We start from the raw sequence: 25347 nt of genomic DNA on the forward strand, positions 1-25347 counted from the left end.
GTGTGTTTTCATTATAGTTGCTAGAGCCGTATGTTGTTTTATTGGCTTAATTACTTTCCTTCCGTGGTTGGTTGAAAAGTTGCAAGTCTCTATTTTTGTTGTTTCATTTTTTTTAAAAAAAAATACTCAATTAGGTGTCCAATAAATATACTTAAAAAAAAAGGGTTCAACATGATTCATCCACCTTTAGGTTAATAAATAACGTAAAATAATAGAATATATATAGTCAAATTTTGATAGTTTGATTATATTATAAATATTTTTTATACCATTATATGGTTATTTTGTTTCGTAGAGTCCAAAAACCATGTGTTTTTCTAGGAAGTATACATTTTTTCGTACTTGTTCACATTTATCGTACTTATTCACATTAATCCAAACTCTTCAGTATAAGAGAGTTTTGTACAGATAAATTTTTCTATGTGTTTCAGTTTTCAAGAACATTAATCAAGAGTAATCAAGTCACTCATATCTTGTCAAATGTTTCAAAATATTTGACGTCTATCATAAGATTCGATGAAATGAAACTCTTCCCACGTCAGCATATAACAAGATAATCTCACAACAAATGGATGAGATAAAAAAATAGATGATCAAGACGTAATTAGGAACTTATGCACAAAATTCATCTTAGCAAACATTGAGATGTGATTTTTGTGTTGGAGACCATTATAATGGCCATTACACTCTGAAAAAATTAGCTCAAGCCAAGGAAGCCAATTACATGAAAAATTCTAGAAGGCCAAAAATTACTCAAACAACTCCAACTAGAGAAGCAAACAAAATCAACATGTTGCTTTTCACAAAGGTAAACCCCTACCAAAATCATCAACATGATAAATTATCCAAATTGAATGATGCACCCTAGGTCTCCATAACCTGTCAAAAGAACATTAAGTCTCCCATATAAAATTTGGAAATGCAGGTAGGACAACTTCCCAAGAAATTGACTGACAAAGAAGATAGTCAATTTCTTCCAATACAACACTAAATCCCAAGGAATAATGTCAGTCCATAACAATAAGACAAGGGATTGTAATTGGCAAAGGAGTTGGTGATGATTGAAACCAAGAAAAAAAGAAAATAGGAAGTGGTGAGGAGGAATAAGAGAATGAAGAGAGAAAAAAATCAGAAGATGAGGAGATATGATTGGTGAAAAGCATAATGTAAAATAATGAGGAAAAAAAATAAACGAAGTGGAGAGAAGATGTACATAAAAAGCAAGAAAAGAAAAATGAAGACACAATAAGAAAGTTGGAAGAAGAGTTGAAAAAAAAAAATAAAGTGAAATATCCTCCTGTCTTGCATCTACCTTATCCTTATGCACCTACAAGGAAGGATAAGAAAAGACAATTCGCAATGTTCTTGGACATGATCAAAAGATTGCAGATCAACATTCCATTCATAGAGGCAACGGAACAAATGCCTATGTATGCTAAGTTCATGAAGATCTACTAACCAAGAAAAGGAAAATTCACAAACAAGAAACTATGGAATTGGAAGTTGGATGCAGTGCCATCAAGCAAAAACTCCTACCTAAAGTATCTAGGGATCCTCGCAACTTCACCTTGCCTGTAGCAATTGAAAGTATAACAATAGGCAAAGTACTACTGACCTCTTTATAAAGGGTTATATGAATTTGCTTTTACTTTGCTAGAGGATATAAGAAGGGATTTGGCGTTTAAAGATTGGAATTTGTCTATGAGAATCCTTCATGTTCTTCCTTGGACTAAAGATTTTGTTTCAACTTCTATGAAACTCACAAGAACCTAATGTTAGGTGTGCATGACCTTCCTTTAAAATATTGGCAGCCTTGATTTTCTTAATTGTGTGTGGCATTAACACACCCTTATCTTTAGATGATTAACTAAGAATAAGTCTCATGAGTTTTTTTTTTGCATGCGTCTTGGTTCATCTTGACTTTTATCTAATTTGTCTAATCAAATTTTGGAGGAGAAGACTAGGGTTTGTGTTTATTGCTAATACGGAGTATGAAAAATTATCTTTTTTTTGTTTAAATTTTAAAATGATTTATCTAATAGTAGACGATTACAATAAGATTCTAATGTAATTTCTAGTAAGGAGAAAACAGTTGGCACAAAAATACAACAACTTTATCGTCCTAAAGTGGTGGGTGTTAAAGATGGCAATAAAAGGTTCGATTTTAAAGCTTGTAGAGGCTCTTTTAGAGCTCGTGGTAAAACCTATAGTTCAACCTATTATGATGCATTCTTTAGTGGTATCGTCTGTTTCTCCTAAATCTACTAAATCAAGGATTTCTAAAAAGCAATAATGAGTTTTTTAAAGAGGGAGATTTTTATTGGAAAGACACCACACTAATGAGACTTAAGAGAGAGATTTATTGGGAAGATACCATACCAATGAGACATATGCAGAATTACATAAGAGTTTGACAATCATCATTGATGAGTCTTTGAAGAGGCAGAATGTTTATTAAAGAGACATAACACAAATGAGTTTATTGGTCTTCATCCTTATATGGTGTTCAATATTCTCACTTCTATGAATTATACTCATGTGTGAATTTCCAATATTATGTTGATCAATTTGATTATTGAGTTGTTTGATGTTGCATTGATTTACATTTACTATTCTTCATATATGTACTTGTTTAATTTTTCATATTTTTTTCTTATGGATACAATATAATTTTATCATAGATATGATTCATGTTTTTGTTATTGTTAGTGTTTCTTTTTCAAATAAAATTTTTATTAAATGACCTAACCTAAGTCTATTTAAATATTAATTACGAGACACTAAATTAAAAATAACACGAGGTTATCATTCACTTGTACCTAGGGATGACAACGAGTCGAGTCGGGCACGGATAGTGCCTACATGCAACCCGACCCGTCGGATAAATATGTACGCTTTACCCGACCCGCTACCCGCGCGGGTACCCGTTTAGAAAATACCTGAGGGTATTTTAAAGTCTGCGGATACTCGCGAATACCCCCCAAAAAAAATATTTTATACATTTTTAAATTAAAATTTAAATAAAATTACAAAAAATATATATATTATAATATAATATAAATCAAATCTAAATTATAATTTAATTTTAATTAAATTTAAACTAATAAAATATAATTTAACTTTATTTTTAATTAAAAATATATAAATTAATTTATTTATTATTTTTTCGGGTATCGGGTACCCGCGAGTCGGATAGTATACTACCTGTACCCGACCCGTTTAGAAGCGGGTATTAAAATACCTGCTATCCGTTACCCATGAGTAGTAAATATTCGTGGATACTAATTACCCGCCACGAATTTTACCGAATACCCATGCCCTCATATATTTTGCCATTCCTACTTGTACCACAAAAGTGCAAACGGAGTAGTGTGTCTCTTAAACACATGTATTGATTTTAATGTATTCCACTTATTGGTAAACATATTATTTTACTTCTAAATAAACATGTTTTATGATTTTTTTATTAAATTATTAAATTGACATCTGTTCACGCGATCAAATTTACCATTGGAAAGCGTTTCTTTGACAATCCAAAGTTGCCAACTCTTTTACAACGACACGTGGCGTTTTTTATTGGTTGGTTTATAATATTTTATTAAGAAGGTGCATTTTGTCGTGTAGGGTATTTATGGAAAGGAATTTGAGATTCCCCTTTTCATTTCACGGTTTCATTTGAGACTTCTTCTCTCTCCACCATTTTCATTTCTGTCTTCTTCGTCTCTCTCCACCATTTTCACTTTCTGTGGAACATTGCTTTCATTCTCGCGGGTCTTCCTGTCCATCGAAAGAAATTTCGCCTTTGTGTGTTCCTGTTTTCGGGTTGGCGGCATTTTCCTCTTCTTTGTCTCTCTCCACCATTTTCAATTTGTCTAGAGCATTGCTTTCACTCTCACGGGTCTTCCTCTCCATTGAAAGAAATTTTTCACTCGAGTTGAAACTAAGTGCACATGTTTTTTGTATACAAAAGATTATGATTATAAATGTCGGGTAATATGTATTGATAATATATTATATGAACAAAATTTCCATTTTGATCTAGTATCATACATTTTCTACTAATGTTGTTTGACCACATACATAGAAACCTTTATTTGGTTATGGGTGCTTGGTACAAAATTTGATTACGTAAGCGACCTTGATAGGCCTAAGTGTTGGTGCATAAAAAAAGATAGTCTATTCAAGAAATATGAAAACATTTCGTAAAATGTCTTTGGTTACTTGTGTGCCCTCAGTTGGCTCCTACAACACAGATTTTTGTACAAAACCAGAATTTTGTTCGTGTAATCATTTACAGGGTCCTTGTAATCGATTACAATGGCCAAAATGGCCTACAATTGATTACCAAGGCATAAATTGGGCAAAAATGGTCATAAACTTCACCTACCTTGGTTCAGAAACCTTTGCTAACTATTTTAATCATAAATTTTCCCACATACCTCCAAATGATGTTATTCTTTTTTATTAGAAAATATACTCAAAAAATTTTCCAATGACTACTAATTTGTAATTTTTGGACATCATCTGGTACAGTTAATTCCTTAAAGTTAACATTTAATATATTCCTACCACCTCTGACCTTTGCTGGTTGTTTTGCATTTAACTTTCTCCACCAAACTCTAAATGAGTTGATTCCTTTTTTATTAGAAATGTTAGAAATATTATATCTTTTATGTTTATCTTTTATCTTTCAGTTAGTTTGTTATTATTTCTTATTTGTATTTTGGGCTTAGCCCATATTTCTTTTATTATAAATAGAGAACCCTATGTGTGTTTAACACAAGGGAGATTAATCCTATATATAATTTTCACTATATTTAACATGGTATCAGAGCAAGTTTTCTGATCTATTTCGGTGGTCTTTGCTGTCTGCCGGCGGCCGGCCATCATGGCCGTCGGCAGCTCCTAAAAATTTCATAAGATTCATTTTCTCTTCTTCTTAAATCTCAGCACCCAGAATCAAAGAGACAAGTCTCCTGGGAACCACTGCCTCCTCTGAACCAGTCGCCGCCTTCTCACCGGCCACCGTCACAGTTTCGACCGGTGACCAGTGGATCTGGACCGTCTCTTCAAGCGCGACCTAACCCTAGCAGTCGCCGTCTTTGTCTCGTTTGCATGTGTTGTCATGCGCCTCCACTCTCCGGAAGTAGATCTCGAACGCGTGTTCATCACGTGCCGCCTTCTCGGCGTCGGTATCAAACCGCGCCACTGCCAATCGTCTCACCGAACCTCCCTCTCTCTGTTCAGACCTTCCAGAGCAGCAGCCATTGCTGCCATCGACGTCTGTCTTCTTCTCGCTGCATGCTTCCGCATCTTCGGACCTCCTTCTTCTTTCTGCGTTTTTTGTGCTTCGTCTCTGTTGTAGAGGGTTTCGCCTCTGTATTGTTGTTCTTGCCTTGTTCTTCCTTTCTTATTGTATCTGCCGCACAGATCTGCTGCGTTTATTGCCTCCTTCTCTGCTGCGTTTATTGCCTCCTTCTCCGCTGCTCTCTTTCATCCACTTCTGAAGTTGAAGTGTTTATTGCCTCCTTCTCTGCTGCTCTCCCTCATCCACTTTTGAAGTTGAAGTTTCACAAGCTGTTGTTTGTTCATCACACTCTTGAAGACAAATCATCTAGTTCAAAACCAAGTTCAATTATTTCAAGCTTGGTTCATACAATTTGTATGCTCCAGCTTGAGGGGGAGTGTTAGAAATATTATATCTTTTATGTTTATCTTTTATCTTTCAGTTAGTTTGTTATTATTTCTTATTTGTATTTTGGGCTTAGCCCGTATTTCTTTTATTATAAATAGAGAACCCTATGTGTGTTTAACACAAGGGAGATTAATCCTATATATAATTTTCACTATATTTAACAAGAAAATAGACTCAAAAATATTTCCAATGACTACTAACTTGTAATTTTCTCATCTAAAATAAGAAACGTGAAACAATAATTTGAAAGTAAACTCATTTAGGAAGTTTGAAAAACGTTGTTTTTAGGAAATTAGCTGCATCTAGTATAGTGTCTAAAAATTATGGGTTGGTAGTCATTTGAAAGCTCTTTGAGTCTAGATTCCAACAAAACAAGAATCAACTCATTTGGAGTTCGGTGGAGAAAGTTAAGAGCAAAACAAATAGCAAATGTCAGAGTTGGCAGGAATATATAAAGCATTAACTTTAAAGAATAAATTGTACCTACTCAGATGTCCAAAAACTACAAATTAGTAGTCATTGGAAAGATTTTTTAGACTAGTTTCTAATAAAAAAGAATTGCATCATTTGGAGGCCAGGGGAAAAATTTATCATTAAAATAGTCAGCAAAGGTCTAAGTTGACAACATGTTATCTCATTCAAATTGTCTTTGGCTACTTATGTGCCCATAGTTGGCTCATGCCGTACAAGTTTTTGTAAAAAACTAGATTTTTGTTTGTGTAATCATTTATAAGGTCCTTGTAATCAATTACAAGGCACAAAATGGCATGCACTTGTTTCAGGACTTGAACCAACTTGGTCTTGACACCAACATTGGGTCTTTCCTTCACCATGGACTGCCCAAGAAATATGAAAAAATAACATAAAATGTATTTGGCTACCTGTGTGCCCATAGTTGGCTCCTGCAACATGGGTTTTTGTACAAAACAACAATTTTGTTAGTGTAATCGTTCACAGGCTCATTGTAATCGATTACAAGAGACAAAATAGGCTACGCATGCCATAGATGCAATGAAAATTGGTGATATCATTATTCATGGATGATACTCAATCACATTGGTCACTTTGTTTATTCACATTGAAAATAACAACACATTTGACAATGACAATAACAAAGACATTAAAACTTGAATTAACATTAACAATAACCAACTGATGTAAAGTTTCATCTTTTATTTCATTAAAAAAATCGGGTACAATAAACTTGTTTGTTCATCTATGTACAATTTTGTATTCATTTCTATAAGGATTCAATATAAAAATCACTCGTGTTTTGCTTTATTTGCTGTGTATTGGGTTCTAAGCGCCTTGCTCTTGTAACGCTTTCGCGATCCGACTCTCATAAACCTCTACACATAGGGTTGGTTGCTGTACATGCCTCTCAGGCTTACAAAGGCAGTGTTCATGTCGGATTCTGCACGAGGCGTACTTTGTACATTTCTCCTTTTACTCTTCTCTTCAAAGCACAAACATACTTTCTTGAAAAAGAATGACGAACACATAACTGCATCAAAGAGACCAAGATAATAAAAGGTCAGATCCCAAAAATGAAAACAAAAAAAATTAAACACAATAGCGAAAACCCAATGCCAAACCCAAAACGCAATGAAGAAAATGGATAAACACATCTACCTTACTCGAACCATCATGGTCACCATAGAATGCCATTGTGTACAATGAGGAACATGAGAGTGAACGAAATAGAGGGCCAAACTAAGGAGAGCGGACTTTGAGTTCGTCCTACGCAAATAAGGACCTTCACCAAACATTGAAGCTTTGGGTTCATCCCTTGCAAATCACGAGCTTCACCAAAGGTTTGAGGACAAAAATGAAGGGAGAACTAAAATGAGGAGAGATAATCAAAATGAATAAAGAGAACAAAAATTGAAAAATATGAGAGAATGAAGAGATCAAATACGAGAGGTAATTTTGAAATGAGTAATCTTTTAATCCTATGACCTTTTTCACGTCACATTTTCGTATTTTAATTTTATTCCAAACGAACGAATTTCATATTTTAATTTTATTACAAAGGGACGAATGGGGCGTTGACACTTGGCGTCGAAATGTTGTTAAAATATAGTTGTCGATGTATATGTATGGGATGCTTTACTGTTTATCTTAGTTTATTTTCTTTAAACGTATTTCTCCCTGAGAAAAACATGTATTTTCACTATCGATAACCCAGGCACAACAGTTCGTTTCCGAGTGTTCTCGATTCCTCCATGTCCTTGGTTCCCAAAACTGAGAAAAACGACGCCCCCGTCGTCGACATTGATAGCGACGGCGACGGCGGCGTCACCGTAGCTTCCGTCATTAAAGATAAGTTATCGCAGATGATTCCATCGTCTCAAGTCGAGCTTGTGCAGCAAGAAACCCCTGTCTCGAGTTCCACTCTTTCTGTCTCTGACGGCCGGTTCAGAAGTTTCTGGAAAGCCGGGGATTACGCTGTTGGTCCCTCTTCGAAGCCCGCTCCCTTTCAAGGTTTTGTACATTGCCCTTTGTCATTTTAATTCTTTTAATTCCTCCAAAATTAATTTCATTACTCACACCGTTCTCTTAGGTTATATTTTGACGAAGGTGTATGGAGGGAAAGGGTTGATAGAGTTACATGTGTGTGTATGATATTTTAAAAATTGAATGATTGATGGTCGGATGGTTACATGCTAACCTTTCGTACAAGGTTTTAAACTGTGACCGTTATCGTGATTTTGTCGCAATTATTGTGGAAAATTTCAGACAAATGCAGCGGATGTGCCACAATTGCAGTCGCGGACACTCCATGAACCTTGAAATTGCGGTCCTTGATCATTTTTTAAAACCAGGGTTTTTGTTTTATTTCTTTCATTTTGAGAATTGTTTACCTGTATAAGTTGTGAAGAGTCAAATAGAGAGAGATGTGGAAGAGAATAATATCCGGATTTCTGTTGAGTGTTCATAACTGAATTAAAACATCCACGCTTGATGATATAACTGTAGAACGACCATAACAATAAAAACAACTTAAAAAGAAAACGTTGCCATACGTTAAGGGTCATCTCATTCCTTCGTAATATTGTGATGAGTGAAGACTTTACTATTAAGTAATTGATTCAGGTTCAAAAGTTAACCCTTATTTCTCTTTATCCTCTAAAGCCTGCCATTCAGGCACACCCTTAACTGTTACCCTCCAATTTCAGGTCACTTAGAGCATGCCCGGGTGCACCCCAAGTTTCTGCATTCTAATGCGACTTCCCATAAATGGGCTTTTGGAGGTGTGCTTTCTTTGCCTCTCTTGTATTTGAACAAATTTTGGGAGTTGGTTTGATTTTAGAATAAATTCGTTGTTTGAAAAATTAAGATAAGAATTAATTTATTTTTGAAATCCTTTTGGTTCAAATTGTTTGTATAGATTTGGTTTGATTTTAGTTTTAATAATTTTGATATTTATTATTAGTTTAACTCTCGTACATATTCCAAGTAAATGTATTAAAGCAAATTACTTTATTCAAATTGTTTCACGCATCAAATTTGATATGCAAAATACCTCCAATTTATAGTGCAATTTTTTATAACTGCACTCCAAAAATGTTACTTTTTTGGCTTGGTTTGTGTGTAAAATTTACTTCTATTGAGTGGCTAGGTAATGTTCTTGCTAAGATACTACTTTTTTTCCTGGTTTGGAATGTAATTGTCTGTTTCCCAAGATGCATTGTGTCGCTTTTGTAGTTTTGTTTAGTTGGAATCTATGATGTGCAGATATGATATGTCTGATACAACAATATGTATTACGAAGATATAGGATACAGCATGTGTAAGAAACTTGTCTAGATAGGTATAAAATTCATAAAACTTAATTCATATAAAATTGCAATTTGAAAATCTAAATTAACATACTAAAAATAAAAATTTATACATTATTATCATTAACATACTAAAAATAAAAATTAACATAAAAATTTATACATTATTATCATTAACATCTAAATTAACATACTAAAAATAAAAATTCATAAAAATTTATTTCATGCAACTGCTGCAAGTTTCTACCACTTGTGAATTTGGTTGTTTGACAAAGCTAGAGCCTGATGCAACTTATGCTCTCAGGCTTTATGAAGCGTTAACTGGGCAAATAGAAAACATTCGTAGACTGTCTTTGTGTGGATCCGATATGTTTAAAGACTTGTTTCTTATTGAGTTGCCTTTTCAAATTGCTGTCTGTTTTTGTTTCTACAACTTACGATGGTTTTATTTAGAATAAAACTGATATGTTTCTAAGATAATTTTGGATAGCAAGGATAGTGATTGGAATTGCTAAATGTTTCTTTTAAATGTTGAATGAAGACTTATTGCTTTAAATATTTTTCATATATGATGGATTGCTTGTTTATTCATAATATATGCCTTTCTTAATTGGCAGCAATTGCTGAGCTAGTGGATAATGCTGTGGATGAGGTATGATTCCAGTAAAAAGTATTTTACTCTTTAGGCAGTAAGATAATCAGTTAGTCAGCGTGACAAAAATATTGTTGAGGACTTTTAGCTTTATGATAAGCTACTATGGTTTAAATTCACTTTTGATCGAGTTTATATTATAGCATTTCAAAGTTGGTCTACTGACAAGGGTTGGCTCACCTGGTTGATGGGGATAAAAAATTTTATTCTCCATGTGCATTGGTTTGAAACCCCTTTGACTAGTATTCATGCTGGGTGACAATTCCTCCTTGGGAAATCCATTGATGCCCAGGGTTAGTTGAATAGCCTCCTTGGAAGAAGAAATATTTGGAGTATGAATTTTTAGGTAATCCTATGAGTAGGTTTCTACCTTCTCCTTTCTGGTCCTACTATCTTATTCTCTTAGACGTACCTGTAGTGCCTCGAGTCACTGTCTTGGATCACTATTTCTCAAATGAAAACATTTTAGTTTACATGTAACCTATGTATTAGGTTTAAAAGGATCACACATATTTTGAATTTGAATTAACAAATATTAGTCATATTTGTTTGGCTGTGGAACTGGAAAATCACTTGCATGCTTGCAAAACTTTCCTCCTAAAAACTCCTGTCTATGAGGAACTACTAATAAGCTATTTGGGAATTGTTGTTATAGAACATGAGTATTAGTGAGTACTAAATTTTTCTCTGTACTTTAAGATTCAAAATGGTGCAACTTTTGTAAAGATTGACAAGTTTGGTGTCAAGAAGGATAATTCACCTGCATTATGTTTCCTAGGTATGCTATCCAATTCCAAACATACATTTTCTTACTGTGTCGATAGTAATTTTTTTGGTTTGATGTTAGTTATTGTCAACAAAGTTTTAATCGAGCACTTGTTTCCTATGCAGATGATGGTGGTGGAATGGACCCTAGCTCAATTCGAAAATGCATGAGCTTGGGTTATTCATCAAAGAAGTCAAAGACAACAATAGGACAATGTAATTGAAATTATTTTATTCATTTCTTTAACTTTTTCTGCACCCGACTTAAAGAACTCTACTAATGTTAATATTTGCATATACATTTATATCCTTTTCAAATGGTGTTCAATTTGTTTTCTGTTTAATTTTTTTGTTGATACATGCACTATGTTATATTTCTAGGGAGAGAACAATGACGATGGAAATATTTAAATAGGGACTCAAACTAAGCAAATTTTATATCCCTTTGGCAATTTTCTTTCATTTAAATCCCTAAGATTCTCATTTTCCAAGAACTTTTATAAATTGAACCATTTAGATGGTTTACACCTATTTGGGCCCATAACTCCCAAAGCAAAACATAATATTATACCCAAAATAAAATAAAATAAAAACTCAAAATTTCCCTCTCTAAACCTTAGTCATACTAGTTTTTTATTTAGTGCTTGTCAACAATTTCCCATGTCTGGTTCCTTTCTAAGGCACTCATCTCTTCATTCATGGCTTGCATCCAATTCTCATCCATTAGTGCTTCTTGAACTGATGTTGGAACTCCAATTGCATCAATGGTAGAGAGAAAACTCTGGTGTTGCATAGAAAGGTGTTTAATGGTCACAAAATGAGAAATAGGATACTTGCACAAGACTGAGTTCCTTTTCTCAAGGCAATGGGCAGGTCATCAAGGTCATGTTCACAATTACCATTCAAAGAAATTTCCAAAGGTTCAATGGCATCAGTAGGAGTACTTACCCTTGGCTCAGATGATTGGAGCTGTTGTTGGATCAAGTTAGGTTGCTTTTGTCGCCTCTGGTATTGTATATGGAAAAATCTTTTTGGACGACTAGTTTCTATAGTTGACCCTGACTCGGGATTGTTAGGAGCAACTTTAGAGACATCCATAGGAGATGTTTATGGAGAAATATTAGGAGTACCAAGAGTAATATCGAAATAAGATGGTTCTTGTATGACACATACAAAAGATGACTCGAGATTCAAAAGCCCCAACTTCAAAAGAACTATCCTCCTGAAGCTGAGGACCCGTGTAAAAAGATTTAGCTTCATCAAAAGTAACATCCATGGAGGTAAACAACTTTCGACTTGGAGAATGGTAACAACAATATCCCTTTTTATTAGATGCATAACCAATGAATATGCATTTAACAACTCTAGGATCTAACTTTCCATGGAATTGACTATGAATATGGACATACACAACACATTTAAACACCCAACTATGAAGACTAGATAGGCAATAGTGAGGACAACCTCGCCTCAATAAGATTTAGGGACATGCATTTAGAAAGAAAGTGCCCATTTTACCTCAAGAAGATCCTTATTTTTTCTCTTGGCAATGCCATTTTACTAAAAATAGCTAAAAATGTGATGACAGCTGCAGCGAAGGTATGGTGGAGGTCCGCTGAGGGTTCGACAAGGCTCTGGTGAAGGTCTGGTGAGCTTCGACGAAGACCCGACAAAAGTCCAGTGAAGGCTTCAGTGGGGTGCAAGAACCACAAGTCGGGTGCCCTTTAGAAAAACTCAATATTTTGGAGGAAATGGGTGCACTTCAGGCAACCCAAAAAAAATATGGATGTAGGGCTCCCAAGATCGGAAGCTCTAATACCAACTTGAAATAAGAAAAGAGAAGAATGTATGTTTTAGAGGGCTTGGAAACACCCATAACCTTCATCTCTTATTTATAGGAATACAAAGAATACAAAGGTGGAGGACAACTAATATCAAAGTGGAAAACACCTCACAAATACAACTCACACCACTCATGCTTGCAACTCACACAATTGTATTTATAACTCACACAGAGTTGTGCACCAACTAACAACAAAGAGTATTGTTAGAGTTGACAATAGTTGGGATGTGGGAGAATTGGCTGGTAGATCATAAATAGTGGTGGCAGTGTGCCCAAAATTGAAGCACATTAACATTAAATAGATGACTGATCATCATGTTTGTGTTGAAGGCCATAACAACCACTATGTTCTTTGAGAACATCTAGAGTTACAGTGATTGCAAGAACATCTATGGTCAATAAGCTTGATGTACAGATTCACCTTGTGATTGGCAAAAAGATTGAGTAGTGGCTTCATTGACATTAATTTGACAGTTTTTTCTAAGGACTTGTTCTTTTGCAATTCTTGGGTAAGAATCTGTTGAATATAGTGAAAATTATATATGGGATTAATATCCCTTGTGTTAAATACACACGTAGGGTTCTTTATTTATAATAGAAGAAATATGGGCTAAGCCCAAAATACAAATAAGAAATAATAACAAACTAACTAAAGATAAAAGATAAATATAAAATAAAGATAATATATCTAACACTCCCCCTCAAGCTAGTACATAGCTATGTACCAAGCTTGTTACTAATATAATTCATCAAGACTTAGTGAAAATATCTGCTTCTGCACTCGAGTGACACCAAATTGCTAATGATTTGCAAGACGATATAGAAGACGAAATACCAACCCAAAAGACTCCCCCTGAGCAACAAATCTGGGAGGTTGCTCCATGTAAATCTCTTCTTGCAAATCACTGTTGAAGAATGCCACCAGTGGATAAAGATGTAATTGTTGAAGAGCCCCCATGACTATAAATAAACTAACAAGAACCATCTTTTCCATGGGAAAAGAAGCATATATAGACGGGTCAAACACAATGGTGACAAAAAATGAGGTCAGAAGAGACACCAGCGGAAGAAGCCATGGATGAATAAGAGAGAGAAACCATAAAAAATCCAAAATTCTCCAATCAAGACGCCTGAAAAAGGAAAAAGAGCAGCCTCGATGCTCTAAACAACTACCAAACATGCCACAATGCACGACGAAAAAGTGAGCAAATCCATAACTTTAAAAGGAACTCCGATGAAGGCGTCGTTAAAGGCATGGTAGTCGCCTGGCCGAGACGATGAAAACCATGTGATCATCAGTCGAAACTAGAACTTCGGTAGTTACAGCGGTAGATGATGGCACCGCCGACGGCAGTAGATGGCGCCGCCGCCGGCAACGGTGGATGTAGTGGCAGAGGCACCAGAAACTTTTTCCTCAAAAAAGAACCTTAAGCTTTGATACCATGTTGAATATAGTGAAAATTATATATGGGATTAATCTCCCTTGTGTTAAATACACACATAGGGTTTTCTATTTATAATAGAAGAAATATGGGCTAAGCCCAAAATACAAATAAGAAATAATAACAAACTAACTAAAGATAAAAGATAAAAGATAAATATAAAATAAAGATAATATATCTAACAGAATCAATGCTTAAACTTTCTCAACCTACAATGATCTAGTTTACTCTCATCTATAGAAATTACAGGAGCATATTCTCTAGAAAGACCTTCAAGAATTATATGAAGCTATTCTTGACATGAAATAGAATCAACAACCACATAACAATCCTCTATGAAAGCCTTTATGGAAAAAATTTAGTAAAATATCAATCTTCAAGAGAAGTGTTGAAAAGCTTCAATCTCACATGTTGCACTTTCTCACAGATGTTGAAAGTGAGCATGAAATCTCTTTGAAATTTAGTATGCATGTGTAAACCAACGTGTGAGAGAGTTGTGGTAGAGGGTGAAAATTATAACCAAGAGATCAATAATTGATTCTGCAACTCCTAGGGGAGGAATTTAGGATTCATTTCAGTGAGATCAAATCTATTAGCAATGAGTAACTTAGGTGGAATTTGTTAGGCTTCAAGATAATGGTGAAGTCTTGAGCTTTGGTATCTGGTTTGACCAGCTGTCTCTGAAAGAAAATTTTTTCCCCTCAAGTTTCTTTATGGTTTGATGAGAGAAAGTAACCAGAGCAGAAGTGGGGGAGGACTAGGTGATGGTGGAGGAGTTTTGGAAGCCATGGATGTGGGTCCTTAGGCTCTTGAAAGAAATAACAGATTGGGAACGTCACAACTTAACTAATCTATAACATATTGACAGTTGTACTAAAGACACTAAAAATAAAATAAGAGAAAGAGATAAGATTTAAGAGAGCTGAAAATTACGTTTTTCATTACATTGGAATGAGATACAACCATCTATATTCATACAGATTACAGTGATTTCCCGAGGAAGCTAAACAAACCAGGCCAGCATACAGATCTATGTAACTAACTGATGATTCGGGGTTAATGACTATAGCAGAAACTGACTGCCCAACATAGAAACTGATGGCTCAGCGTAACAGACAATTGAACACTTGTCTGCTTAGTCCAACAAACAATTGAACTCTAGATTGCTCAGCAGAACAACTGACCTATGAGGCACTGACTCTAACATGCACACTAGACATGGCCCAATACTGACATCAAAACACGGCTATTCTCCAAAATATGGGGCATGAGGACACTCCTTCTATGTGTGTTTGTGTCTATATATATACACGTATAAATAAACATAACAAAAATATAAATTGTGAATTAAGATTTGCATAATTCACATTCAAAAATAAAAAATTGTAAGCTTTATATAGTTTTCATGTAATAAAGGACCCTCAGGTATAGAAAACTAAAAATATATTTTTTAATAGTTAAAACAATTAGCTAAATGGTATGAACTGTTTTTATATTTGTTTTCATAATAGGAGTGCCTATGAAATGTTTAAACAATAATTGATGTCGTCCCACACCACTTATCGGGGAGGTGTCCAAATTATGTTGAAAAGTATTTAAGCTTAAAAAATATATTCTGTTAGTTTGGGCCGTAACCAGTAGGCTCACTCACACACTCGCACAAATAAGGAACACTGGAAATTTACTGAATATACCGCTGTTATTGAATAGAAAATACTGCACCAAAGATAACAACCAATAACTGGGAGCAGGATCTCCGTCAGTTACCTGAGAGCATAACCTCTCTTACAAATCTCACACATAAAAACATATTTTTAACCCTAGACTCTAACTTTATTTATTCTAATCACTCTCTCCCGAAAAGGTAAAGAATCATAGTAATTATGCCTATTTATTAAGATTATCAGGTAAGAATATCTTCACCCTTATTTACTATATTTAATTTATATTTAATAATATCCTGAGATAGGCCCTTAAATTCTAATAAATTTCCCGTCCATCCTAATTGCTGTGTCAGTTAGGATGCTCCTCGCTGCTCCCCACCCTTTGGCCCTCTTTCCCTCTTCCTTCTACCGCTCGGTTAAGTCTCTCTCCCCTTCTATCATCTGGACCGCTCATTCCCTGTCATTAACCGTTCGGCCATCGTGCTCCTCGTTCCCTGTCACTAACCGTTCGGCCATCGTGCTCCCTCTTCCTTCTACCGCTCGGTTAAGTCTCTCTCCCCCTTCTATCATCTGGACCGCTCGTTCCCTGTCGTTAATTGGTTCACGATCGAACGGTTCTTCGTCCGCTCTCCCCTCGGTCCACCCGAGGTCCCATACTAGCATCCAGGCTTCTACTTCTTTCATCTTGAACAACGCCTCTGGGTCAACCATCCTCCGAGCTAAGGTGGGGTCGCCTTTTATGGTTTCTTTCCTTCCTCCTTGGTCGAACATCATGGTCAACTCCCTCCAGTTCAACGTCACTTCCCCAGCTTGGCTAACCATTCTACTCCTAGTATCACATCAACCCCTCCCAATTCGAACAGATGGAACCGTACGGCAATCTCGGTTTTCCCCATGTGAATTACCACTTCCTCACAGCATCCCCGGGTCTTCTTCTGTCCATCTCCCAAACTCACCGAATAAGGGGGAGTATCCACCACGGTCAAATTCAACTCTTTCACCAGTTCTTTACTGATGAAGTTGTGGCTGGCGCCACTATCAATTAGAATCAGCACCTGCCTCCCTCCTATCTGTCCATGTAACTTCATCGTTTTGGGCTGGGTTAGCCCTCCTTCTGAGAAAGCTGACAGCTCCATCTGTCTCTGGTTGAGCTCAGTATTCTCTTCTTCTTCGTCGTCTTCCTCATCCTCTGCCAATATCGTCATCTGCAAGCTCCTTTCTGGACATTGGTGGCCTGGACCGAACAGTCCCCCACACTTAAAACATCTTCTCTCTTCCCTTCTTTTCATATACTCCGCATAAGGTAAATTCCTTATGGTTCTTTCTCTGTTGTTAATGAACGAACGACCTGCGACACCCCTGTGCGTTCCATCTCTTCCCCCTGCGCCTCCGTTCTCTGTGGTTCCCGCTCGGTTTCCTACTGTCCCTACCGATCGGTTTTGGTTGGATCGACCGTGCTCCAATCGCGTGCCAGAACTACCCGGTCTTCCCCAGGATTGGTTCCTGTTCGTGCTTCCACTCCCCGTCTTCGTACCCCCTTGGACGTCCTCCACGTCCCTCGCTATCCTCATAACCATCATCAATTCCCTCGGATCAAGTAATCGCACTTGCTTTCGAATTCCATCCTGTAGTTCGGCCATGAAATATCCCATAAGTTGTGCTTTGGCCAATCCTTTTGTCTGCCCTACCAGGATCTCAAATTCCTGGATGTATTCCTCTACTGTGGCCGTTTGCTTAACGGCAGCCAGCCTCTCAAAAACTGGTCCCTGGCTGATGCCTCCGAACCGTACCACTATCGCCTCCTTCAGTCCCGTCCATGTTCGATCGTCTGTTTGTTCCCTCCAAAACCTGAACCAAAACCCTGCACTACCCTCCATGCTAATGTATGCCAAACGCAACTTTTCTTCCTCAGACACCCCTTGTAATTCAAAGAACTTGTCCGCTCTATTGATCCAATTCAGTGGATCACTCCCTTCAAAGACTGGTAACTCGATCTTTCTTCTCCAGTTCAGAGGTTCTTCCTGGCGTCCAACTCCATGCGACACATTACCCCTGTCACTGTTCGATCCATCTCCTTCCCTACTGAACGGTCTATCGCCGTTTGGTTCTTCATATTTCTCGCCCTCCTCCTCGTTGATTTTTCCATTGACGGACCCTTGACTTCCTTCGTGTTTCCCCTCTAGGTATGGGATTCGTGTGGTCATTACTCATTAGTTCTCGAAAATTCTTGCAGAGTGCGTCCATCTTGGTTTCCACCACGCCTATGGACACTTGCATGCTTTCTTGACTTAACCCCACGTGTTCTAGTTTGATTTCGACGGCGCTCATCCTTCCCTCCATGACGTCCTCTCTCTTTTCTGTCGCTCCGGCTGGCCTCGTATTCTCCCTTGTCGGATCCGACAGGTCGGACCAATTGTTACGTACCTGAGTTTGGGCCGTAACCAGTAGGCTCACTCACACACTCGCACAGATAAGGAACACTGGAAATTTACTGAATATACCGCTGTTATTGAATAGAAAATACTGCACCAAAGATAACAACCAATAACTGGGAGCAGGATCTCCGTCAGTTACCTAAGAGCATAACCTCTCTTACAAATCTCACACATAAAAACATATCTTTAACCTTAGACTCTAACTTTATTTATACTAATCACTCTCTCCCGAAAAGGTAAAGAATCATAGTAATTATGCCTATTTATTAAGATTATTGGGTAAGAATATCTTCACCTTTATTTACTATATTTAATTTATATTTAATAATATCCTAAGATAGGCCCTTAAATTCTAATAAATTTCCCGCCAATCCTAACTGCTGTGTCAGTTAGGATGCTCCTCGCTGCTCCCCACCGTTTGGCCCTCTTTCCCTCTTCCTTCTACCGCTCGGTTAAGTCTCTCTCCCCCTTCTATCATCTGGACCGCTCGTTCCCTGTCATTAACCGTTCGGCCATCGTGCTCCCTCTTCCTTCTACAGCTCGGTTAAGTCTCTCTCCCCCTTCTATCATCTGGACCACTCGTTCCCTGTCGTTAATCGTTCGGCCCATATCCTCTACCGTTCGGTCCTCTTTCTCTCTTCCTTCTACCGTTCGGTCTTCGTGCTCCACCCTCTCCACCGCTCGGCCCATATCCTCTACCGTTCGGTTTCCCTCTTTTTCTCTCCTATATCTCTTTCTTTCGTATACTCGCTAGCCTCTAACATATTCACTAATTACAACACAGTTCAAGAGTATCCAGCACATGACAAGCCTGTTTGACAAGTGTTGTGTTTGAAAAGTGCGGGAGATGTTGTTTTATAGAGGTGTTGGTGCCCCTTAGAACTGACTGCTTGGCGTAACTACTAAGAAAACTATCATGTAAAAAGTGACAGCTGTTACTATGACTAAACTTACTGGAGAACTTGAACGCAAAAATTATTCATTCTCACATATTTTAAAAATTGAGAGACTTAATTGACTTAGAAAAGTGGGGAGAACTTGAAAGCAAAATTTATTCATTCTCACATATTTTAAAAATTGAGAGACTTAATTGACTTAGAAAAGTTGGTAGACCAAAATTGTAAAAGCCAAAACAATGTAATTAACCCATTATTTTGGGGTGAATGTTGCTAGTTTTGATGCACTTTACTTGTTTCTTTGTAAGTAACATCTTGTTTTATGCTAGATGGCAATGGATTCAAGACTAGTACCATGAGACTGGGTGCTGATGTTATTGTTTTCAGTAGGGCAAGACATTCTGGGTACAAATTTTTAATTGGTTTATTTTATTCTATTTTAACTTTCTTAAATTCAGTTTTTCTTGTTGAATTTTTCGTTTTCCCTTGGATGTTAACTATGAAAATATGGAAAACTAGGTATATTATTAATTCTCCTTACGTAGAAAATACACATAGGGTAATATATTTATAATAAAGAATAATAAAGGAAATATGGGTTGAAGCGCAAATATACATAATATTGTAACTAACATAATATATTATGTAATTAATAATATCTTAACAATATCTAATACACCCCTTAAGCTGCCGCATATAAATTTTATGTACTAAACTTGTTATAAATATAATCAATTCTAGGTTTTTGTAAAATTTTAGTGAAAATATTTACTAACTGATCACTTTAGTTAACAAAGTCAGTCTTGATGTATGTATATACACTCTTTTCCTGAATAAAATTATAATAAATCTCAATGTGGTGGTTTTTTATGAAAGAAATGATTAGATCTAATATGAAAAGTTTCCTAATTGTCACATATAAGTATCATTTGAGTGACATCTCAAAATTGCAACTCTTTAAGTAACTGTTTAAGCCAAATAAGTTTACAATTGGCTAAGACTATAGCTCTATGTTCTTCTTTTGCACTAGATCTTGCCATAATATTTTGTTTTTTGCTCTTTCAAGAAATCAAGTTATTTCCAATGGAAACACAATATTCGGAGGTAGATCTTCTATTAGAAGGAGATCCTGTTCAGTCGGCATCTGAATAGTTGACAACTTTAGTATGGTTACTATGTGTGACCATATAAAGGAGATCCTTTAATGTACTTTAATATACAAATGACTACATTTCAATGATTTGCACATGGGGAATTGAGAAATTGACTTACCACGCTAACTACAAATGAGATTTCAGGATGAGTATGTGTTAGGTTCCTTTACTCAGGGAACCAAAACAGATCACACAACTCTCACACAACTCTCAAACAACAAAATATGGCAGTATATGTATGTATTTTATTATCACTATAATGTATTGAAAGAAGAAAATACATGTAAGTATCCCCACCCAAGGAAGCCTTCTGCAATCCAACCCGTGGATATCGAAGAACTTCTCAGCTTTTGCAATCCAACCCGTGAGGTCAGTATCTTCAAAAGTTGGTAGCTCAACGCGCTTCATCCAACTGCATTGTATTTCGCCTTGGTCGTCTTCCGATTCCTCCTCCGAACTCTTTGATGATTGTCGCTCTCGTTTGGCGATAACGGAATTACGACTCCCTTCAGAGCCCCGATCTCGGTTCCTGGAGCGTCGTCTGAAAGCTCGCTGGAACTCGTGAGTCATTGCTCGCACCTCCGCCTTCAACTCTTCCACCGTCGACTCCATTGCTACCATTCGTCCCTCCATTTTTCTCCGCTATCGCTCACTACTCTACCCTCCGAGCAGATCCGGCAGGTCAGACTAAAGCTGTTAGGTTCCTTTACTCAGGGAACCAAAACAGGTCAGACTAAAGCTGTTAGGTTCCTTTACTCAGGGAACCAAAACAGATCACACTACTCTCACACAACTCTCAAACAACAGAATATGACAGTATATGTATGTATTTTACTATCATTGTAATGTATTGAAAGAAGAAAATACATGTAAGTATCCCCACCCAAGGAAGCCTCCCTTCCTCCACTGGAAAATATGTCCAGTCTATACTCAAAAGCAAAAAATATCTGATATCCCCCTCCTCAGCCAACTCAACATTATTTGTACTCTCTCTCCACTAACAAACTAACCCCTTTTTCCGCTATTTAATTCTGTCCTCTTTTATTTCTTCTTACATATACTTTTAATTGTCTAACCGTATGTTAAGAAGTTAAAGGTACACGTGAGAAGGAATAAAGGGGGAGGAAATTAAAGGCGGGAAAGGAGATTAGTTTGTTAGTAGAGAGAGAGTATAAATAAGAAACAAAATAGAGGGAGAGGGGATATCAAATATTTTTCCTTTTGGGTATAGACTGGACCTCTTGGCCAGTGGAGGAAGGGAGGCTTCCTTGGGAGATCATTACTTGTATTTTCTTCTTTCTATACATTACAGGTTGAATAAAATACATATACATACAATTTCTTGCCTGCTGTTGAGTGTGTGAGTGAGAAGAGAAGCTATTGTTTTGGTTCCGTGAGTAAAGGAACCTAACAGCTTTGGTCCGACCTGCCGGATCTGTATCGGAGGTGCAAACGAAGCGCGTGTGAAGAAGAAGAATGGAGGGAAGGCTGATTGCGATTGAGTTGACGGTAGAAGAGTTGACGGTAGAAGAGTTGAAAGCGGAGATGAGAGCAGTAACTTGCGAACTCCAAGCGTTTAGACGCGCTCTTGGACGATGAACCAGGAATAAGGATCGGAGTTCCGAAGGAAGTCGTAATTCCGTCAATGCAAAACGGGAACGATGACTGTCGGAAAACTCGGAGGATGAATTGGAAGAAGACAGAGGAGAAGTTCAACGCAGTGGGATGAAGCGCGTTAAACTACCTACATTTGAAGGTGTGGATCCCATGGGCTAAATCGCAAAGGCGGAGAAATTATTCGACCTCTAGAGCGTGATGGAGAAGGAGAAGATGAAGGTCGTCCATATATGCATGAAGGGAGGCACGAGCTATTGGTTCCGCTTCTGGTAGAAGAAAAACAGTTATCCAACTTGGAAGATGTTCGCTGACGCTCTGACGCGGAGGTTTGGCGATCTAAATCGGGGCTTTGTTTTTGAGAAGCTGGCAGCGGTGCGACAGAAGGGGAGTGTCGATGAGTACATCCAGGAGTTCGATATCTTGGTACCGCAAGCATCGGGAAAACCAAATCACTCCTCACTTTCTGTCCCTTTCGATCTTGGAGCTTGCATTATAACGGGTGTTGAGGCTGATGTGATCACTGAGCGAAGGCCTGACCTCAAGATTCGGCGCATTGCACGCATCGGAAGCAGTGAAGAAACAAAACAAAACAGGTATGCCGAAATGGTGGATGCCATGAAGAAGATGGCGAAACTGGACGTTGAGCTGAGTGTGGAAGAGAGGAACTTGTTCTCTATTGGATACAAAAATGTTGTGGGGTCACGGAGAGATTCATGGAGGATCTTGTCATCGATAGAGCAGAAAAAGGAGTCAAAAAGGAATGAGTTGAATGTTAAGCGCATAAGGGATTATAGGCACAAGGTCGAGTTGGAGTTGTCTAATATTTGCAGTGACATTATGATAATTTTAGATGAGCATCTGATTCCATCCACTGATATTGCAAAGTCCACGGTGTTTTATTATAAGATGAGAAGAGACTATTACTCGTATTTGGCAAAATTCAAAGCTGGTAATGAAAAGAATGAGGTAGCAGATCAATCACTTAAAGCACATCAGACAGTAGCTACCACTGCTGAGAGTGAATTACAACCTACACATCCTATTCGTTTGGGTCTGGCTCTAAATTTCTATGTTTTATTATGAGATAATGAATTCACCTGAAAGGGCCTGCCATCTTCCTAAGCAAGCGTTTGGTGATGCTGTCCTTGTTACTGTTCTACTTGGTTGTTTGAAGGCTGAAACTATACAGTTCTCCCAACCTTTGCCATAGTGGAAATGTTCTTCTGTTCAGCATCTCGGTTATGGAGTTCTAAATAAAGTGGCTTTGGAATTTCCTAGTATATTTTGGGATGATGTTGTTGACTACTTTGGAGCAACAACTGAGTAGAGAAACAGTAGAGGTCATTGCTTTATGTTCTGGAATGTCAGGAAAACAGTTGGGGCTCCTGTCCTTATTGCCTTAGTGGTTGGTAAGGCAGCCATAGATGGTCAAAGCTTGAGCTCTTGTGATCATGTTAAACATGCATTAAAGGTTCTCTAAAAACTTTTTGGGCAGGATTCAGTTCCAGATCCTGTTGCCTATGTTGTGACTGATTGGGCAACCTGCCAAGAGCAACTAGATACTGTTGGTGGTGTGATGATGAGTAGACTACGAGAGTCTGTTAGGATAATTGACATATTGAGCATTGGAAAGGATTATATTGCTGAGGTGGAGGCATTGGAAGCTGCACGGGACATTTAGACACTGAAAGGGATGAAGTGAGGGATATAATAAAGAGACTTGATCAGTAGAACTTTCTAACATAATGTACAAGAACTCTTTAGAGGGTGCAAAAATTTTAACCCGGGAAGCTTTGTTAAAGGGAATGTTCAAGTGGTCCCTAATGGGAGCGGAAGCTATGCAGAAACTCAAGGAAGCTGTAACTATAGCCCCTGTACTGGCTCTACCCGATTTTGGCCAAACCTTCTACGTGGAGTGAGGCTTCTAGCACTGGAATAGGGGTGGTTTTGTCGCAATGCAAGAGGCCCATAGTTTTCTTTAGCAAAGCATTTTTTGAATCTTCCCTTGCTAAGTCCATTCATGAAATGGTGGAAGTTAATAGAATCCAGGAAGAATGGAAGACATTCGAGGAGGATTTGCCACCACCCAAGCCTCGAGACCTTAATCGGAGGGCAGTAGCCAGTGGGTTCCCTTCATATGATAACACGATGATGAAGAGGAGCCAGGAGATCAAGTTTCATGGTTCGAACCTTGAGGATAAGGTTGTTTTGCTGCAGGGTGTAATGTTAAGAAGTTAAAGGTACATGTGAGAAGGAATAAAGGGGGAGAAAATTAAAGGCGGGAAAGGAGGTTAGTTTGTTAGTAGGAGAGAGTATAAATAAGAAACAAAAATAAAGGGAGAGCGGATATTAGATATTTTTCCTTTTGGGTATAGACTGAACCTCTTGGCCAGTGGAGGAAGGGAGGCTTCATTGGGAGATCATTACTTGTATTTTCTTCTTTCTATACATTACAGATTGAATAAAATACATATACATACAGTTTCTTGCCTGCTGTTGAGTGTGTGAGTGAGAAGAGAAGCTACTGTTTTGGTTCCCTGAGTAAAGGAACCTAACAGTGTAACACTAAGATAGATCAATTTTTCAACTAATTTTATGTACTTCTCAGGAATTGAGAGAGGCTCCCCTGTTCAGGTAGGAGTTTGGTATTGAGATCCATGGGTGTGTCAATAGATTTTGAGTTCATCAACATAGTTTTCTCGAAAATATCCAATGCATACTTCCTTTGAGATATAACAATACCATTGTTGGATTGTGCTATCTCAATCCTTAAGAAATATCTGAGTTTTCCAAGATTTGTGGTCTGAAAGTGGTGATAAAGGTGTTGTTTCATTTGGGAGATGCCATGGTGATCACTACCTATAAGAACAATATCATCAACATATAAATTAGATACACCCAACACTTGAGTGAGGTAAAAAACTGAAGGATATGCCTCACTGTGAGTCATACCAAATTGTTGAACAACACTATTAAATTTTCCAAACCAAGTCCTATGACATTGTTGTAGGCCATATAAAGATTTGCGGAGACAACACCAATCTAGAAGTTTCTTCCTGCAAATCTCCATTAAGAAAAGCATTTTTGACATCCAATTGGTAAAAAGGCCATTGTTGAAGAGCAACCATGATTATAATAAACAAACGAACAAAAACATCTTTGCCACTGAAGAAAAAGTATCACCATAATCCAAACAAAAGATTTGTGTTTAACCTTTGGGACAAGATGAGCTTTGAGAAGATCAATATTACCATAAGGACCAACTTTGATAGGAAAGACTCACCTAGAACCAATGATAGATTCCTTAGAAGGTAACGGGACAAACTGCCAAGTTCCACTATTTTGAAAAGCACCTTTTTCATCAAGCATGACTTGATGCCAATCGGGATAGGCTAAGGCATC

General features: G+C 37.3%; 1 protein-coding gene and 1 pseudogene across 2 annotated transcripts in view; both read left to right on the plus strand.

The window, feature by feature from the left end:
- Positions 1–7819: 7819 nt before the first annotated feature.
- Positions 7820–25347, plus strand: part of LOC124825211 (protein MICRORCHIDIA 1-like) — a 42889-nt gene continuing 25361 nt past the window's right edge. For both annotated transcript variants that reach the window (XM_047297817.2, XM_088104598.1), the window contains exons 1-6: positions 7820–8179; positions 8875–8949; positions 10095–10129; positions 10829–10907; positions 11021–11110; positions 19504–19579. In XM_047297817.2, coding sequence (XP_047153773.1) covers positions 7921–8179; positions 8875–8949; positions 10095–10129; positions 10829–10907; positions 11021–11110; positions 19504–19579 — 614 coding nt within the window. In that variant the 5' untranslated portion in view covers positions 7820–7920. The remainder of the gene's footprint in view (positions 8180–8874; positions 8950–10094; positions 10130–10828; positions 10908–11020; positions 11111–19503; positions 19580–25347) is intronic.
- On the plus strand, positions 20609–23247 carry LOC148206686 (14-3-3-like protein B pseudogene; annotated as a pseudogene).

This window comes from Vigna umbellata, chromosome 1 (genome assembly GCF_029865625.1).
Source record: "Vigna umbellata cultivar VRB3 chromosome 1, Vumbellata_1.0, whole genome shotgun sequence".
Classification (NCBI taxonomy): Eukaryota; Viridiplantae; Streptophyta; class Magnoliopsida; order Fabales; family Fabaceae; genus Vigna; species Vigna umbellata.